Source organism: Aspergillus piperis (genome assembly GCF_003184755.1).
Source record: "Aspergillus piperis CBS 112811 unplaced genomic scaffold BO85scaffold_4, whole genome shotgun sequence".
Lineage (NCBI taxonomy): Eukaryota > Fungi > Ascomycota > Eurotiomycetes > Eurotiales > Aspergillaceae > Aspergillus > Aspergillus piperis.
The window spans coordinates 268,745-288,238 of record NW_020291594.1 but is presented as its reverse complement, the minus strand read 5'-3'; the positions used below and the strand labels follow the sequence as shown (position 1 = coordinate 288,238).

The following is a 19,494-nucleotide window of genomic DNA, read 5'->3' as shown; positions in this document are numbered from 1 at the left end:
CCAACAACGACCTGAGCTGTGAAAGTTTCGCCAAAAGACCAGGCAGGATTGAACTGCACTCTCAATACATGAATGTTGCAGTATGACCCCGCAGACACAGGTGTAACCTCATGCATGTATCGAGGAAAGACAGGCACTTGAACAGAGTGACTTAGACCACTTGGGTCAAGAGATTCCCCTGTGTTCTCTGTGTACGACAAGCTCCGATATGACTGGACTGCCGGAAAATATGGTGGCAGATCAGCCACAATTGGGCAGTGCATCTGAAACATGCTTGGTTTATTAAAGCCTATTAAACATATTTTTGCTATTGCGCCAGATCCGCCTTTTGCCTTTGAAGTCTGCTGCCTGGCAGCGGTGCTCTCTTGCTAACCTAGGTCTCTGCTATCGTTGGGTTCAACACCATGAGGGGATATATTGTCCTCCGGGGTTGATGCGAGCCATATATTACTAATACAGTATGTATGTCTCAGCAGTGAGCTTCCCCTTTCGACTCATATTTGGAACGGGCTTGGGCATGATAGGTATGGCACACCGAACGAAGAGGCAAGTAATACTGGAAAATTGGGAAGGAAATAATTTCTCTTGAGTAAGAAGTTCGTAGTGATTAGGTACCGACAGTTTGATTATTGCAATTTCTAGGGCTTCAATCAGGAGACCCTTCCAGATATCGTCAAGACAGCGGTTGAATTCCCTTTTACGTATTGGTACTCTCGTCAACGTAGCGGACGCCCTTTTCCACCGTGTTGTCTTGTTCCATTCGACGACCATGACGATGCGATACATCTTGGATCTTCATGGAACCCTAGACCATTCGTCGCGGTCACATTGGGGATCAGAATAGGGCCCTCGATCGTCTTCACCCGAATTTCGTTTGGGCCCACGGTGATCATTCTGAAGTGCAAGCTATTCAGACCGGAACTATTGCGATTGCGTGAGCCCTGGTTCTTGTACGTCCCCACATGTAAAGCTCGATGAGAGGCCCGATGCCACGTCTGTAAGCTTGAGATAGACAGGCGCGCATCCAAGCTTGCTCATGAATAGGGTCATAAGATCTGACAGAGCCCAGTAGGTAATCCCGTCATACATCGGTTAAGATATTAGGATCCCTGACCTCGCAGAACCTGGTTCCTGTGTACTCTGTTCGTCGGACACCGTAGTCCGAGCAATACAGTCACCGCAGCAATTATATCTCCACAGTAACATCGCAACCATTTGACCCCTTGCCGACATCGGAGACGCTCAATTGTATTAGACAGGCTTTGCAGTAATAGGTAAAATAACGGACGAGCATTTATCTGACCATTATCCGGCACCGGTCCCTGAGGCAGATATACGGCATGCGAGGGCTCATACCAATGATATCAAATAGTATAAGTGGCTCCCACCCCCACAACATCAGCGATTATTGCCCCCATCACCAAGCCAGCGAGCATTATGTCGACCACGCGATTTATGCAAACTGGTTGCCAAAACTTCAATTGTTGGCCGCGGATCATGCCTTCGAGCCGGGGGTTGCCTTTGTTGATTCATAGGTACACAAAATCAATCATGCAAACAGTTTTGGGTTCCGCATTTAAATGTTCGAGTGATAAGTTCAGAGCTACTCCGCACTCACCGCAGGTGCCTGGGTGCTGGGTGTCTGGCATTTCCCTGATCTAGAAGGGATGGTGTCTCAGCGACTGTGGAATACAGTAGAATCGGAGTAATCCGTGTTACCATAAGCAGCCTGAACTGCTAATAGATGGCTTTATTAGTTCCGCCAGTCAGGGTTAACACCGGCACCACCTTTTGCTGGATACCGTACAAAAGTCCAAGCAAAATGGCGATACGGGTGTGGCTTCAACGACAGGAGGCTAACATGATCGATGCTCTGGGGATGGGAAGTGACAAGATGAATGTGGCTGTCATTAAACTGGCCAGTGGTGTTCCTTGGGCGTTGTATGGCGTAATAACTATAATGTCCTCGGCCGGCAGTGTTTGACCTAGAGAGATGTCGTGGCCCTACACCAAGTCCATGAAAAGATGGATTAGGCGCATGCCCTTTTGTGATATTCCTCAACTTCCCCATGAGCCTCGTTGGCAGCCCCAACAACACAACCCATATAACTCTTCCATTTCTTTGAATATACGGGTTGGGTGCTTTGACTCATGGTTATGGAAGCTGTTGTTCCTTTGTATCCCCGTATATTATGGAATGGATCCATCTTTTTATGCGCCCTTTTAGCTGCTGCATGTGCTTTTCAGCAGGTTTATAGTATATGTGCCTTCGTTGCTTGGCTTATTGAGCAGGCCTATCACCTCCTCGGTTTTCTTCTTAAGACCGCGAGGGGCTTTCCAGCCCCTTACAGAATTTGTAGTCCCTCTTTGTTCCTGTTGGATACAGATTAGAGACTTGACCCACGGATAGGGTAGCTCTGGTTATTTGGTGTCACCATATGCAAATATTGAGCTACGACCCAATGAAACATTGGCAGGATCGTAGCAATACTGTGTGGCTTTGCTAGTGTCCTTGAGTTTTGTATTAACTTTGTCACTTCTCCTTTCTTGACGACGATCTCAAAAGGCCTTCGATTGTCGTTCTATAGGAAACCAATTTGGAGCGTCCAAAATGCCTCCAGGTCGAGGCAGAAGGGTATGAGTGTGGCAGAGGATGTAGAGCATTATGGTCACAATCATAAAGTCTATATCATATTCTTAGCACGCAAGTGATGCTATCAATACCCAATGTACTTACCATTCATAAGTCCCGAGGCAATATTGTACCGAGTATTATAGCCCGCGTGACGTGCATGTATTCGATCATCTTTCCTCCCAGACATAGTGAAGAGCTTTCGCAAGCTCTGTGATTCCTCAAGAACTGAATAACCCAAGAGCCCATTCAGTTGATGGAGATAGCTCAAGATCTTTGGATTTGGGCGACAATGGGATGATGCAGTACCATGTTATATGGGATGGATAATAGAACATGAAGGACGGGTCATCTCTTTACCAGGGCCCGACAGGGTACGTAGGACTGAGATCGATCGAATGTGTGGAAGAGAAAGATGGCCAATGGGTGTTGGCTGCATCTTTATAATGATTGTTTTCGGTATTAAATTGCTCTTTCTGCTTATTGAATATTTTTAATGAATCGGATATAGTAGTCCAGTCTTTCATATGATCGGAGTGAAGGTTGCCATTTACATATATGCACTATAGAATGGACGTGAAGATACGTGGCTTTCCTCAGGTGGTTGTACATAGATTCCCTCCAGATATAGACGATAGTGAAGTCGATTCAAGGTCGTCCTATCGCGAAGAAGAAGCGTGTAAGGCTTTGCCTACTTCAAAGAGAACCATGATCTCTACCCGGTTAAGACCAGGACATAAGTACAAGGTACGAAGCCCTGTAATATGGGCAAAAGATTTATTTATACATGTGGGGTTCCAATTCAGCACCGGCAGATTCCCTGGACATATTCCAAGATCAAGATCTTCCAGACTGTTCACTGCAAGCGTGGATGGAATATTCCGGTTGAGTCAATATTTTTCGGGTTATCAGAGGGCGTGAATAGCATTCTGGCAATGAATAGCAGCACCCTATACTCGACCACTTATTCGCAGATCTAAGGTGACAGGGGCCAGAATCCTCCCAGAGGGAATATGCTAAGTAAATTGGGCCTCCGTAAACTTCACAGATTTAATTAGGGGAAATTTGAATAGGAAACCCATCACAATTCATTGAATTTCGTTGAATACCCAGAGAACACCCCCTGCTAGTGTCTTGCAACCCGGAGAAGAGTCAATGAGTCACTAAACTTTTCATACGCTTGAACGATTCTATAGACTTTTCAGAGGAATTATGTACATTAATGGTAGAATAAGATAGTCTAAATATATACCGATGAAAGTAGGGGTTCAATCAAATCCAAGAACCATCAGCACCAGCAACAGAAACCCCTCCAGGCCCCGATGGCTTCGCACCGGCATTGCTAGTCTTCCTAGCCCTGACCTTAGTCACCGAGAAACTCCGACCAAGACCCGGTGCCTTGTTCGTCGGCTTAGGTTCGTTGTTTTTCTCCGTGGTATCTTCAAGACGCAGCACTACCTCCACAGCCTTGTCATCCTCGATAACCTTGGGATGTCTCGTGGCGAAGTACCGGGCGTACTTGAACAGGGACCAGTAACAGCTGACGACGTTGATGATGAAAAGGACGATTTTGTACGGCATGTAGTAGAGGAGCAAGCATTTCCAGGTGACGGTTTCCTTTTTCAGGCGTAGGTGTACCAGGTTGAAGATGATGACGTTCAGGAAATACAAGCCGTTGGTGACGCCCAACATGATGCCGCAGAATGCTGGCTGGACAGCAAGAGAGATCGGTAGGACGAAGGGAGCGAGGAGGTATAATAGTGTTTCGTAGACCTGGTTTTAGTGGGTAAGCATGAGATCTTATTTCTCAAACATACGCAGTGATAGAACCAACCTCTTGAAAAACAAACAGCTTCGCACCCAATTCCCAGAATCCGAGGTTCCAGCTGCACAAGATATACTTCATGTTGTACCACATGCCATTGACAAAAAAGAAATTCCAGCGCGTGAACCTCTGCTTGAAAATGGTCATTTCACCGAAACCTCCTCGCGAGCCTCCTGAACTGAAGAAGACTGCGGATGGGGTCTCTGTCTCGACGAATACGGCAGAGCACATGGTAATGCGCCCACCTAGTCGACGGCAACTATCACCGAAAAACCAATCTTCAGACACAGAGAATCCTGGATGGTCATGGAAGGTCTGCTTGAGGAAGTCGGTCTTCCATAAAGAAATGGCTCCATGCGGGAATGTGGCGCTGCCAAGGATACCGGCAAATGCACGCTGAAGGCCTGATATCTTGTACTCGAGGTCCTGTGCCTGCTGACATAGGGTTCCGCGTGAGGACTCTGGCCCAACACTCTTGATAGTATATCCGATACATTGTATGCGGCCTTTTAGTCGGTCGCTAACGACAGGGAAGTTCGGAGGCAGTGCGCAGTCGTCGTCGATCAGGAGAACATGGGGAAAGTCTTTAGCCGCGTAACAGCCAACAAACTGGGCAATAATCTTGCTTCCAACTGGACACCATAGATGATTAACACCGTATGGCCGGCATACCTCTTCAGTGTTGTCTAATGGCTCTGGAGAGTTGCCGTTCGCAATGACGAAGATGTTCTCAGGCGGAAAGATGTGTAGTGCCGCGTCGAGTGTAGGGCCGATGATGTTGGCAGATTTATAGCAAGGAATTAAGAGCGCTGTACTTTTCGCTGAGTTTCGATTGCCCTCAAGGTCGGCCTCTTTGGATTCGCTGTTCACCGGGGGAGGGTTCTTCTCGAACAGAAGTAACAAGGGAGTAAACGCGTAGCTTTGTAGTAGGTCATTAGTTTTTTGTCGTAAAGACGATGAGCGATACCTACAGAATAGCAATGCCAATTGTGATTCCCCATCCACCCGGGATGACAAACTTGGTACGCACTACGTAGTAGAGCCACCACACGGCGCCCCGCCAAAGAGGCATGCCAATGAGGACGAAGTAGATGAAGGCCAAGAGAAAGATATAGACTGTATATTCAAACAGGACCTGCACCCAGTACTTTCTCTGCAGGGCGACACGCCTTTCTTTAGCTTTCTCGTACACATCGTATATACTGTGCCGGTTTGTCCTTTGGGGAGGCTCTTCTGTCGGCTCAATGCGGGAGATACGGTAACTGTGAGGTCGGGGTGGAAGAGGCCACGCGTCACCCCTCGTCGCCGGAATAGACTCGCTCAGTTGTCTGCTGTGTGCTCCAAGGTCGTCCTGGCCATGCTGCCACTGGACTTGAGAAGATCCGTTGGGAGAGAGCTGTGCTGGCTCGATTTCTGCAATCGTAGATATCCCGGATACACTCAAGGGCGCACTCTGGCGCCGGAGGCGAGTATCCTTAGGCTTTTGTGGGTGCGAGCTGTTGACACTGGCTGATCGGCGCAGTTGACCAAATTGTCTTTCCAATGCCTCTTCACGGATGGCCTGATGAACAGGGCCAGGTCCAGACGCAGAGGACTCGTCATCCCGAGCTGCCCAGGGACCATTTACTTGGGTGGTGGCGGCCAGGAGATGGGCAGGAATGACCACATCTTCCACCATGGAATTGCGAGCATGCTTGCGTGACATTTCCCCTTGTAATTTTCGATTTTTCTGGCCATCAAGACTTTTTGGCTGGAACCGTCCTTTAAAGGCCGGAGCCCGGTGGTACAGCGTCCAGGAACAAATGCCGGTGTCCACTTAGATGTGCACTTGAACCCAACTGAAAGCTTTACTAGTCGGGCTAGAAGCCGGTCCAAGTAATCATCCTCCGGAGTAATACTCATCATCCAGAAGATTTCGTCAAGTGTGCGGATCAGCAATTCAAAATCACCAATGGGCTGTGATGACCTGGGTCTGAAATTGTGCTATGGTTGGACAGGAAGCGTGTCCAGGTCCTCCGCAGAACCGGACAGCAATCGCCACCAGCCTAGAAACATGTCCTATGTAAGCCTGGCGGAGCAGTTGGGCTAGGGGATCGACTCCATAGAAACTATGGGATCCGCCCCTACTCCGCCGTCCAATTCGAGACCTAGCTTTTGTAGTGTGTGTACAGAAATCACAGTAAGGCATAATGCAATTCTTGTATTTGTTTTCGCACAAGACAAGGCATTGGACTATTGGACTATCCGCATGCCGGAAACATTTTTCGAAGCATCATAGTATCTGCGGCAATGGCTGAAGCCACAAAGCTTCAAGTAACCTTCGCAAGAGCCGTACAAGATAAACAAGGAATAACAAGGTCGTAGACCAAAACCAACAAGGCCAAGCTAGCTTTTACGTAACCAGCAAGCACGATGGCTACTATTTCGAGCGGAAGGTGTCGCAATCCACGGAAAGACGATGGCATGGTGGCCCCAGCCCTCAAGTGTCGGTAGTTAGATGGGTCCGTTCCTGAGACATCCGGCTAGTTTTGTCTATTTTTGTGCGATTAAGTTTTGCGCCTCAGTACGTGGCGGAATGACCCGGCGGGCTTAGGGCTGGTCGGTGAGCGTCATCCACGTTCGCAAGATCTCCACTTAGCGGGCCGATAGCAATCTTCGGTTCCTGAATGAAATAACAGGAAAGGATCAGCATTGTTTTGGTTTTTAAGACAGAAAGAGCATCGTGATTGGAAATGTCTCATCCGGTTTTCTCTAGCAGTGAAGATTCTTCTCGTTGACTTTTGTTAGTTTGGTACGCGAAATGAACATGATCGCGTAGTATGAAGCCCATTGGCGATGATGGTGTTCGCTTAGCCAGGGAAAAAACAAACATCACGCTAAAAGTAACGGAAGGAGTCCGTGGGACTCTCTAGAATACGAGCTGGAAGAAATGGACCCCGATGGCTGCACAGGGAATTGAAAATAGCATGTCAGCAGGACCCTTTTTCAAATGGGGGCGAGATGCCAGCGAGGATGAAACAGCGATGGTGTGAGAGGTTGAAAGTGACAGCAGAAAGGGTTCAAAGCCATCACTTAGACCTGATGCTCTCCCCCTTTCGTTCAGAATGGCACTTTGCCAGAAATCTGGCTTCATGATGTCTTGTCTCTACGAAGAACCTACAAAACTTCCGAATCAAGAAATATACCCTCGAGTGGTCAACCACATTCATATCATTACGAACATTATTACTATTCATTATGGAACATCTCCGGTCGCGTCGGCCCAACAATAAGGCGCGACAACGAAGTGCCTAAGCACTAGCCTGCAAATCCTGGGCGATCATATCGGTCAGGTTGTTCAAAGTTGCCTTGAAAAGCACGTCGAAGGGGACATCGACTTCGAAAGTGCGGTGGATAAACATCCGAAGCTCGGCAGTCAGCATGGAACCCATACCAGCCTCGTTCAGAAGCTGGTTCGCATCCAGATCGGTCTCAGGCAGAAGGATTAGGTTGGAAATCTTCTGCGATATAATCGCGCGAACGGCATCGTGGGCAAAGGGCTCAGTGAACGCAGCGTGGGCATCCTTCACGAGCGGCTCGACGGCCGGGGCTGGGTGCATGTACGCCACTTCGGAAGCCATCTTGTAGTTATTGGAGATTGCCGGTAGGTTGAGTTGTTTGGGAGAGGGGGAAGTGTCGGAAGAACGACTTGGCTGTGCAGTAGCTCACGGAGATAGAAAAAGTTGGGATGGGAAGAGTCCAACTGAAGACCCTCTGATACGTTATGGGATATTGACAACGAAAAGCAACGAAATATGAGACTGATACCTAGGGAACCAATACTAGCTAGTGGTCGCGTGCGCTTTATATACAGAGGTGAAGACATTACAGTATCAATATCGATGACTTCACGACTCATTGCGCTGATTCTGTATCCCGCTTCCGTCGTCGATAGATAGTACCCCGGCATGATGACAGAATGATCAGCGATAAGATAGCATTCCAATAAGCTCCCCGAAGCTTATCAATGGCTGCTCATTCGATGAAATTATTCCAAATAAAGTTCGCCTTGGAGCCGAGCCCCCCGGGTTTCGGGAATGTCATGTGTTTTGGGGTAGCTTCATGCTCGGACGGCCTCTTGCGACAGCAATGACACTGACGCAACAGCGAGAATAGCCCGGAAAACTGTAGCAGTAGCATGTCTCTTGGTTGCAGAATGAGACGTAAGGCGAGGTTTGTCCACAGATATTACGACGTTTCGCCGCTTCCGTCCGACATTTCCATACCAGAGGACAGCTCCGCGGATTTTTGAGCTGAGCTCCGCGGATATTTATATCAGGAGGCAAGCCATTCTTTCACACTTGGCTGTGCTAACGTTGACTCAGAGAGATAGACCGCCTAGATTCCGATTGTGGGGTAGCACTTCTGAGTATAATCAAGAATTGTTTCGTATCGTATTTGAAACCTGGAATGGCATGGTTACATTGGCCCAGCTGTGGTTCCAGGAAGAAAAATGTTGTCTAATTGCCTCGAGGGTCGTCATTGGTACATCTACCGGTCGCATTCCTTTATACGCGGAAGGTAGATAAGTCTATCAAGATCGAATATTCTCTTCATGGTAATATATCCACTGAAAGGTCATTAGACTGAACCAATGGATTTCGGGATAGATGCCACAAATTCGGAAGGACCATCCTAGCCCTTCGTCGATCATTGAATCTGTTCCCAACTAGCAGTCTCTTATTGTTGTCAATTACACCGCTTCTTCATCCTGACTAGCAACAAAAGACATCTAAGCACTCGCTCGCAGACCCTGGGCAATTATATCGACCAGATGATTAACCGTAGTACTCCTCTTCAAAAGCACAATAAATGGAATGTCGACCTCAAACATGCGGAAAACAAAGGTTCGAAACTCAGCAGCTAGCATAGAATCCAACCCAGAGTCACCCAGAGGCTGATCCGCTTTCAGGTCATTCTCTGGCAGAAGAATAAGATTTGAGATTTTCTTCGACACAACAGCCCGAAGTGCATCAAGACAAGACTCCATATTTTGGTTATCGCGTAGCGCCCGTGCAATATCCCCAGGGAGTTGCGCCGCCGCATTCTGTGTTTCGCTTTTGCCCTCGCCCGCGGCGCCGCGGGCAAAGGACGCAGTGAACAATGCCGCGCGAGGATCAGCAAGGACATGGTTATCACCCTCGAATCCTCGTTCCCGCTGCTCCTGGAGACTGGTGAATTCCACACCGGTGAGAATGTGGCTTCCTGCCAGGTGATCGTATCGAGGGTCCCATGTACATGGCCTTTGGTTAACGAGAGCCAAATTCATGATCTGGATTAGTTCGTTTTCGTTGATGGGGTGGACGCCTGCACGCTTCATGAGCGCTTCGATGTCTGCGTGCTCGTGCAAATATCCTACTTCTGAAATCATTCCGTAGCCTATGGAAATGGCCGGCAGTCCGAGGTGGTTGCGATAACGAGCGAAAGCGTCCAGAAATGAGTTGGCTGCACAGTAGTTGCTTTCAGTTGCGGTGCCTATGGTCCCCGAGATAGATGAAGTCATGACGAAAAAGTCCAGCTGGGAGTCTCGACCCTTCTTCCTCAGCACATTATGAAGATTCCAAGTCCCCCGCACCTTGGGGCCCATAGTAGTGTACCATGCATTATGTGGCATATCACTCCATATAGCCTCGTTGAGTACCATAGTCGCTTGGATCACGCCTCCAATAGGACAATCTGCCGCTGCCACGGCCCGTTCGACATCCTCATAGCGGCAAACATCGCCCCGGATTACTATGATATGGGCCCCTTGCGCTTGTAGATCATCAACCAAGTCCTTCGCCTCGGGTTTGTCAGTACCCGAACGACTGAGAGATATGAACCGTCGAGCACCGCAAGATATCATCCATTTGGATATACTGCGACCTAGCCCGCCCAGGCCCCCGATCATGAGATAAGACTTCTGGGCAATAAAGGCTGTTTCATACTTCTTCGGGATGACCCTGATCTTGGTGTTGGGAACTTGGAATGACACAGTTACTTTGCCCAGCCGTGTGCCTAAGGAGAAATGCCTGAATGCATCGGTGATATTCGACGCTTCGAATGTCTTGATCGGGAAACAAGGCTCACAGATCTTGGCTCTCATTAATTGAAGACTCTCTGTGAGTAGGGTCTTCCAAAGTCTGTGATGGGTATGGTTCTTCGAGAGATAGAGATGAGATAGATCAAAGGCTATGAAAGCGACGTTGCGACCGAACGTGGACATATCCAGGAGGCCATGATCAAGGATGTCACGTTTCCCAATGTCGATGAAGCGGCCAAAGTCGGCACATGCTTCAAAGCTGCTGCGCAGAAGGTCGCCAGTCAGGGAGTTCAATACTACGTCAACTCCTTGACCAGATGTGGCTTCCATGATGGCGGGAAGGAAGGATGAATTCCGCGAGCTGAAGATATGGGTTGGATCTAAACCATACTTTTCCACGAGAAATGACTTTTTAGTTTCGTTTCCGACGGTGGCAAAGATCTTTCAACTAGCTTAGCCGATTTATCGGAGTTTATTACCGCTGCGCCTGCAGGTTTCTTACCTTGGCTCCAAGATGCTTCGCGTACTGGATCGCCGCCATTCCAACACCCCCAGCAGCGGAATGAACAAGAACGGACTAATTGGGTAAGCCTAGCCTTGCGACTTAGAATATACAGTGCTTACCTCTCCTGGCTGCAAATGCGCCCGATGATGCAGTGCATAAATGACTGTTGAAAATACCAGCGGAATTGTGGAGGCTGTCTGTATACATGGATGAGCTCCTATTCGTTGATACGGACCTATCGCTTACTGTGAAGTCCTCTTCATCGCGCAATTTCAACACTGCCCATTCTGGCAAGCACTCGACGGTTGCAAAATGACTGGGTGCCATTGCAACTACACGATCACCAATCTTGAATTCCGACACATTGTCGCCCACTGCTGTGATGACACCGGCACATTCACACGAACATGTTGTATCCTTGGTGTCAACCTTCGCGCTGATGGCATACAGATCCTATATCCTTTGTTACTGACAGCGCTGATAAACTCTAAGCGTGAGATATACCTTTGCGTTTATACCAACACTCTTCACGCTGACCTCCACATAATCCGGATGCAAGGAGGTTGAATAGTCTTCTTGTACGAAATGGATCGTGTCCATGTGCCCCGGGTCCTTGATATCTAATTTGCATCGTCCGGCATTTGCTAAGGAAAGATCCATGGTTCCGTTGTTTTGCTTGAGGCGGAAGGCTTCATTCAGACGCTCGTCTGGTTCCCAGCGCGATATATGGAGGATGCCATCTCGTTGGGCGAATTCAAAGTCCGGCTCGTTTTCATGGATCAATCGATCCAATACATTGATGATGTTACGTAGGGTTTCTCCAGATGATGCTGATTCATCATCCACATCTAAAACCGCGAATTGAAGTGAAGGCTGTTCGAGCATCAGCGCACGGGAGAGCCCTAGAACCGGCGCGAAGTCGGGCTTCTCTCCATCGATAAAACCGCCATTGACGACCCATACAATCTTGGCTACACGATCGGTGATATTTTTCAGCAGTGCCATTTCACACTCGTTCATACTGATCAGAAGCGGCTCCTGCTGTTCTAAAGTGGATATGACGAATGCCCGGTCCGGAACGGTTGCGGGGCTGACCTGGGACAAGCTAACGATAGTGACGGGAGATCCAAGATGTTCTTGTAGGATCTTTTGGAGCTTTATGTCTAGAGGTGTGATATTCTCATCTCGGGTCACCTGTACCCTTGTCAGAAATAGACGCTTTCAGAGGTGGTCGAAATAGCTTACCACGACTGTCGGGGTTTCGATGATCGTTCTCTGGCTAACGAGGCCCTTTATAGTCCCAACTGTCACGGGGAAAGAGTCACTTCCTCTTATGGTCTTTGTCCAAGTGATACCGTCGCTGGGAACATCCCCTATCGTGATGACAGTTGCCCCCGGTGCGAGTCTGCTGACAATATCCGGCGTCCAGTTAGTGTTAGAGTAAGTCGGACTTGCGCAAAGCTAAACATACCGAGGGGACGAAAATTATATCGAACTTCTTGTCTTGCGGGATTCGATCCGAATTGTACTCATCTTTTGTCTCCGGAAAACCCCCCACGCCGACTAGATCGCCGTTTACCAGAACCCCACAATGATAGGACTTGTACCTTCTGAAAGAGGAGTCAACACCTAGTACGCCACGAACAGACTCTGAAATCTGCATTTGACTCCCCAGTTCGAGGATGTTGCTATTACAACGTTGATGACAGGCCAAATCCAGGACACCGACCAAACACAGCACGTCGTTGGTCGCTTTATTAGAGCCGTGAACCCGAGTGAAATGTTCCAGATAATTATCAAGACCCTAATTAGTCAATGCAGAGAGATCTGGCTTCCACGCAGCTCTCAGCAGGGGATTGCGTTTTTCAGTTGTTTCCGCCTGCCTGTTCCCTTGATAAGCAATACAGCGAGCTTGGCTCATTCTTATCAACACTTTTCCAGACGAATTAAACAACTCTGCATCGATTCTATGCGTTCCAAAACCCACGACCTCTGACTTGGTGTCAACATACCATGGCTTATTCGTATCCATGTCAAGGGCCGACGGAGGCGCGACGTATACCGAGTCCATTGCAACAGGAACCGTCGCGCGGAGTTTGCTCACCCAGCCACCAGTAGTCACAATAAATGATGTTTGTAACATTGCATCTATAGAAATCGGGTTTGCAATGTACCGACTAAATCTGTCTCCGCGCTGAAGATGTGTAGTAGATGCTGCTATGGGCGCCGTCCGCGCGCGATCCCGGAAAATCTCCTCCAAGACAGCGAACCGAGGTCCCCAGTTCAACCCTACTTGAAGGAACCTGTCGTACCAGACGCGGGCTGCATCTTTCTGCATCATTGATTTATCAAGCTTGATTTTCCGATCTATGCATGGCGAGGAATCTGCTAGCCGCACAGCCGCATTCATATGCAAAGTTGCCCGTGAATCGCCGTCGATCGAGACGACACTGAAATTCCACCAAGTGTCCGAATTTGTCACACTAGAGATAGCCATCGGGCGCATCTCAGAAAAGATCTCCACCGATGGCTTCTTCTTGAGGTCCATATCGAGTGCTTTGACGAAGTTGAGATTGCGAAGTTCCACTCCAGGACTATCTTCCAGCTGTAGCCCTGCAACCTGGCACATTGCTTCCACTATCATCGCAATATACGCCGCGGCGGGGAATAATACCCATGCACCCAGGCAATGGTGAGTCAACCAGTCGGCCTCATTGAGGTCCAGTATATTGCGCCACGTCACACCTGCGGTGTTCCCTCCTGATACTTGTGATCCTAGGAGCTCGTGCCGTGGGTATTTGCGGTGACGAAACTCGACACTGGCGCGAGGCTCAGTCCATAGGGTGGGTGAGCTGTAGTCCCAGGGGTAAGGCGGCAAGTCGACTAAGACGTGAGGTTGGGGGGTATCTACGAACATCTTATGGTACTGAAGCTCATCGTGTCCATGCAAGAACAAGGAACCGACAAGTTGAAGGGTGGTTAGCTGGGCATCTTGGTGGCGTATGAGAGCAGAACTGTAGGCATAGCGACTCTGTTTCATGACTAAGGCAGTCTGCTTTATGGGGAGCTGTAAGGCCGAGTGCGGACCGATTTCTATCAGATGATAACTCCCTTGCTCCAAGATGATTTTGATGGCCGCGTCAAACTGTACTGGGGATTCGAGATTCGAGCGCCAGTATTTCGTTGTCCCGACTTGATTTGTACTGATCCGGCCACCGGTCGCAGTTGAAATCATGGTCACTGATGGCGTGGGAGTATCCCCTTGACCATCAAGTTGGCCATTAGCGTAGCCGTTGACTTTCTCACTAACATGGCCATCAACGCTTCCATTTACGTAGCCGTTTACAATCTCATTATCATGACTGTTAATATGACCATCAGAAAAGCCGTTAGGATATCCATTGACGTGACCATGCACTTGACCGTTGACTTGACCACTGATCTGGTCATCAGTCATACTTCAATAGCGCTCGAGTAAAGCCTCATATCTCGGCCTCACAGCCTTCATATGGTGCGAATGATACGCTGTACCCCCAGTCATCAATTTCCGTGCCCAGATGCCTCTCTTTTGAAACACTCTGAGTAGAGAATATATGGCGTCTGCATCGCCACTAACGGTAGTACTTTCCGGAGAGTTCGCACATGCGACGATAGCAGACTCTGTTAACCCACATTCCTCGACTATCGCCTGTGCCTGGTCTTTTCCAAGACCTACAGCAACCATGGAACCTTCAGCAGAGACCTCAGAAACAACAGCTCCACGAAAGTAAGCCGCGAAGATGGCTTGCCGGGCATCGATAGCCCCAGTAGCGTACGCTGCCCCTATCTCACCAGAGGAGTGGCCAACCACCGTCTCCGGGGAAACACCCCAGTCTTTGAGCATATTTGTCAGCGCGATCTGCACCGCAGTGCAAAGTGGTTGTGATATTTCTGCGGCGCTGATATCGTGGTTTTCTTTACCGCGCAGAATACCCTCAAGCGTCCAGGTGGGAGTATCTTTCGGAGCCAGAGTTTGGAGGCAGGAATCGAGATACTTGATGGTACTTTCGAACACGCTGCAATTGCTAAAAAGCTCCTTCGCCATGCCAGCCCACTGTGTGCCCTGTCCGGTATACACAAAACCCAACGGGAATGGTTCTTCATTGTCGAGTCCTCTTAACCTCAGGTTTGACATATCAAGCCCCTTGTTCAGACTCGCCTGAGATTCGATGAAAAACCCACGAGTACCCATCTTGGAGCGACGGCAGCTCAGCGTGTATGCCAGGTCATTGATTGGAACAGGATGAGCTGAGTGAGAAACGAGTTCAGCCAAATCACTGGCCATCTGTCGGAGGGACGTCTCAGACCGAGCCGAAAAAGGCAAGAAATAGAGCCTGTCTGAATCTCCCCAACCGGCGACTCCCCATACCCGTTGGTCACCAGGTCTGGCTCCCACGCTTCCACAATAGCAACGCTATTTGAGCCCCCAAAACCAAACGAGTTGACTGAGGCTCGTGGGTTCTGGGATCCCGGCCACGCTTGATTCGCAGTGACAATGTCTACGTTCCATTCCTTGCATTTGATCCTCGGATTGATCACTTTCACCCCAACCGTCGCAGGGATTATCTTATTCTCGACTGTTAGGATGGTTTTAATTAGACCCGACAGACCACTCGCCCCTTCGCTGTGGCCCAAATTGGGTTTGACTCCGCCAACGAGCGTTGGGCGTCCTGCCCGATGCTGAAAAACACCGGATATTGCCTCAACTTCTGTAGGGTCACCAACTTTAGTGCCAGTCCCATGCGCCTTTCATTATCAGCATATAGATTTGCCACCATTCGAGGAAGCGTACCTCGACATAATCCGTCTCTCCCGGATCCAGACCCGCCCGACGATACGCCGCCCGAATAACGGCCCTTTGCCCTTCCACACTTGGCTGAGAAATGCCCGGTGTTCGACCATTTCTTTGCAGCATGATTAGCATCTAGCCCTACCACCAAAATGGAAACTCACCCATTAACAGCAGTCCCCCTAATGACCGAACGAACAGGATCCCCATCGCTCAGTGCATCACCCAGCCTCTTCAAATAAACAGCCGACACCCCCTCCGCCCTTGCATACCCGTTCGCCTTTTCATCAAAAGTGTGACACATCGCATCCGGCGACAAAACTCCCGCCTTAACAGCGACCATCTGCTGCTCCGGTGATTGAATTAGATTCGCAGCCGCCACGACAGCCGCATCACAGTCCCCAGCATCCAGCGCCAAGCAAGCCGAATGCAGCGCATACAAGGACGACGAACACGCCGTATCAACAACATGCGACGGTCCCCGTAGATCAAAGCAATGCGTAATGCGATTGGCCAGCACAGCCAAGCCTGTTCCTGTGGCAGTATATCGGGAGGAGTACTCCGGGTCTTTGTACTGCATGTTCAAGAAGTCATTGGTGAAATTCCCCACATAGACGCCGGTGTTGGTCCCGTGGACTTTTTCTAAAGGTATTCCCGCGTTCTCGAGCGCTTCGTATGTCACTTCGAGGAGCTTTCGCTGTTGCGGATCCATGGATGTCGCTTCCAGGTTGTTGATTCCGAAGAAGGCATTTTCGAAGGCGCGAATGTCTTCTTGGATAAAGTATCCGCCGGTAGAGTTGATGCTCCCCGGTCGGTCGGCGTCGGGGTGGTAGTATGCTGCGGCATTGAAGCGTGAGGGTGGGACGGGGCCATAGCCTGTTGCATTGTTGATGAGGAGGTCCCAGAGTTTGGATGGGGATGAGGCTTGGCCTGGGAGGCGGCATCCTAGGCCAACGTTAGTATGGAAGTATCATGGGTTTGGGAGGGAGTAAGGTTTCTGACCTATGCCTATAATGGCGATGGGCTCGCAGGGAGTAGTTGATGTTGAGTGCTTCATGCTAGGGCTCAGTTATGGCGTTCAGACTTTATCGATGATAGTTTGTGATAACATCTGATGTAAGAATAATGGAGTGCTTATCGGACTATTTATTCGCAGCTTCTTTAAGCGAAAACTATATAAAGGTCAAGTTTTCAGATACATGAATCCTGAATTCGGGACGTGGTCAAACTTCAAAATGAATGCTGCGTGAATCATCATGATACGCATTGCCGAATAAAACTGGAAAAGAAAGCGGAAATCAAGACATACAAAAACTGGGACGATGCGTTAAATTTCCTGCTTCGGCATGCTTATCTGTTTGTTGGTACACGTCTCCGGTTCCTACAGGCTATCCACCATTTCTGCAGAGATTGCTGCCGCTGTCAGTAAAGTTTATTGTAGAATTTGCCGTAGAAGATGGGGTAGTGCATATTCCAAGTTACAAGATCCGGAATAAACTTGCCCTTGATTCGAACCCGGCTGCTTCTCCTTGACCGGGGGTAGTTATAGTACCCAAGCGATTTGTATCGGTCGCATTTCTTAGTTTGGGATACAGGAAAATGTACCAAGCCTAGTATTTCCCATAATGGAACGCTTCGATGTGTTTCTAGTCAGTAAATGTCAAGCAAATATCACACACATTAGAAGAATCATAAGAACCCTCCTATTCCCGACCCCATCCCAATGTAGCAACCACTACTCTTCCACCCCCAACTCCCTTAACAAATCCGCCTTGATATCTTTCAAAAACTCCTCCATCTGCTGCTCCGTATGATACGCCTCATTAAACACTAGCCTCAACGTCAACTGATCCCGAAACGTCCAAACATACACCACGCCCTGTCTTGCAAGCATCTCCACCCCAAGTCCCGCATACAAGATACTAAACCCACTCTCAGGACTTCCATACTCCCTCTGCAAATACTTCTCTAGAACCCCTAAACTACTGATATCGACATCACTCGGCGGCTCATCCGGTGCCGGAAGGTTCCGCAGCAACTTCACCAACATAGTCGCATATTCGCGATGAGCGAGGATATACTCTTCAGTAAGGCCCCGCCGATACTCAGCGTGATACTTGCGCGCATTCTCTTCCCAGGTACTTGAGGCGTCGACGCGGTACATCCAGCCCGTGGTGAACAGCGTGGCGGCTCCTGCGGGGCCGGAGTATGGTTGGGGCATATACGGCCGCAGCGTGTGCCGGATAGTGCTGGTATAGTGACGACCCTGGGCACGGTGCTCGGGGATAGCATGCCGGAAGTTTACTGCTGCGACGCTTGCGTGCGTGGCGGCAGTAATGCCGAGGCCCCGGGCTTTCGTGGCGGAGAGAACAGCGGCGGTGGTCGCCGGGGCGAAGGTTAGCTCGGCGGCTCGGGTGCCCGACGGGATGGTGGTGGCGTCGCCCGTGTATGGGATTCCGATGGCGCCTTGGGCGTAGGCGAAGGTCTCTACTACTTCCTGTGCGATGTCCTTTTGCTCGTCTGTCGGGGTTAGGGTCATGTTGCCGGCTTCTTCGACGGATAGGGATAGTCGGGTGGTTTCTGTTCCCCAGGTGGAGGCGTCGAAGGGGTCGGGGAGGTTCCCTGAGAGAATGGTGTCGGCGTGAGTGGACATTAGGTCAACGAGCTGGCCAAGGAGGAGGAAGCCGCCTACTCCGTCAGTGCGCCAGTGTGCGGTGTGCAGGAGGATTTGCGAGGATTTTGGGATGTAGTAAAGTTGGGCATCAGGGGCGGGTGCGATGGTACGGATCACATCGTCGGCGGATTGGGCGTCCGATTTGATGAAGAAGGTTTGCGAGGCCCATTGGTTGAGGGTCTCGACAGAGTCGGGGATTGTGTACACGAGTTTGGCGTTGGAGGAGTCTGGATGCGCGGCTAGACTAGGGTGTTGGAAGCGCAGGTGCAACCAGCTGTGGCGGATCAGGGCTGGGAGGAGATCGGCTTCGAAGTCCCCGCGGGGACGGATGGTGATAGTGTAGTTCACTGCCCAGTGTTCACGGCCTAGTGGGTGGCCAAAGTCACTGACCAGCTTGATGAACACCTCGTTAGGGCCAAGGGGCCGGGTGAGAGTGTTCGGCGAGTGCTCGGTTGTAGTCCACGGCATGATTGTGAGAAGTGTAGTGGCCGTTGCGGGGTCGATGTAATAATAATGGTCGATGGTTAAATAGATGATTGAAGTGTTACTAGGTTCTAAGCCTCGTCTACTGGGGGCCTAAGATGTTAGTGGGGTGGGAATAGGCTGTTAGTTGTCGCACTATAAAGTATAGCCTCGTCCGTGCTGATCCGACATGTGAGATGGAAAGGCCACTGTCTATCATGCAATCCTCAGTGGAGCGCGATACAAATTTCGGCAGCGCAATCGGCCGACTAATGGAAACACCCACCATCATTAGAGACGAGTTTTTACTTGATCCAGCAGGTTATCCGTTGAAAGTAAGCACTACCAGCGCACTAGCATGCATTACTCGTTCCAGTCAGATTGAGCCCCACTATTCAGCCATGATAATACTACCTGGCTGAAGGAACTGAAATCAGAAAGAAGACAGCGTGTTATCATGGATATGATTATAACATACATGGTTCAACAACACTCAAGTTGGTCCAT

The 19,494-nt window shown here is 49.7% G+C and overlaps 5 protein-coding genes across 5 annotated transcripts; all 5 read right to left on the bottom strand.

Moving 5' to 3' along the window:
• Positions 1-2,559: 2,559 nt before the first annotated feature.
• On the bottom strand, positions 2,560-2,822 carry BO85DRAFT_485299 (uncharacterized protein; the record flags this gene model as incomplete). The annotated part of the gene is made up of 2 exons (XM_025663320.1): positions 2,560-2,684; positions 2,738-2,822. 2 exons carry the CDS (start codon positions 2,820-2,822, stop codon positions 2,560-2,562), a joined length of 210 nt encoding a protein of 69 aa, XP_025518061.1.
• Positions 2,823-3,904: 1,082 nt separating this feature from the next.
• BO85DRAFT_466745 (glycosyl transferase) lies at positions 3,905-6,162 on the bottom strand (the record flags this gene model as incomplete). The annotated part of the gene is made up of 3 exons (XM_025662142.1): positions 3,905-4,405; positions 4,467-5,376; positions 5,429-6,162. The coding sequence occupies 3 exons, from the start codon at positions 6,160-6,162 to the stop codon at positions 3,905-3,907; spliced, it is 2,145 nt and encodes a 714-aa protein (XP_025518060.1).
• A 1,543-nt stretch (positions 6,163-7,705) lies between these two features.
• Positions 7,706-8,255, bottom strand: BO85DRAFT_446715 (acyl carrier protein). Its single transcript, XM_025659563.1, has one exon. It carries the CDS (start codon positions 8,075-8,077, stop codon positions 7,748-7,750), a length of 330 nt encoding a protein of 109 aa, XP_025518059.1. The 5' UTR covers positions 8,078-8,255; the 3' UTR covers positions 7,706-7,747.
• A 973-nt stretch (positions 8,256-9,228) lies between these two features.
• Positions 9,229-16,908, bottom strand: BO85DRAFT_485296 (polyketide synthase; the record flags this gene model as incomplete). Its single annotated transcript, XM_025663319.1, has 12 exons — positions 9,229-10,959; positions 11,021-11,095; positions 11,143-11,220; positions 11,270-11,476; positions 11,528-12,217; positions 12,269-12,431; positions 13,036-14,465; positions 14,523-15,347; positions 15,416-15,808; positions 15,855-15,966; positions 16,016-16,796; positions 16,854-16,908. The coding sequence occupies 12 exons, from the start codon at positions 16,906-16,908 to the stop codon at positions 9,229-9,231; spliced, it is 6,540 nt and encodes a 2,179-aa protein (XP_025518058.1).
• A 678-nt stretch (positions 16,909-17,586) lies between these two features.
• On the bottom strand, positions 17,587-19,268 carry BO85DRAFT_508816 (uncharacterized protein; the record flags this gene model as incomplete). Its single annotated transcript, XM_025664478.1, has 1 exon — positions 17,587-19,268. The coding sequence occupies exon 1, from the start codon at positions 18,991-18,993 to the stop codon at positions 17,587-17,589; it is 1,407 nt and encodes a 468-aa protein (XP_025518057.1). The 5' UTR covers positions 18,994-19,268.
• Positions 19,269-19,494: the final 226 nt, after the last annotated feature.

Coding starts and splice junctions, on each gene's coding strand:
- BO85DRAFT_446715 (XM_025659563.1), bottom strand. CDS start 8,077: ATGGCTTCCGAAGTGGCGTACATGCACCCAGCCCCGGCCGTCGAGCCG.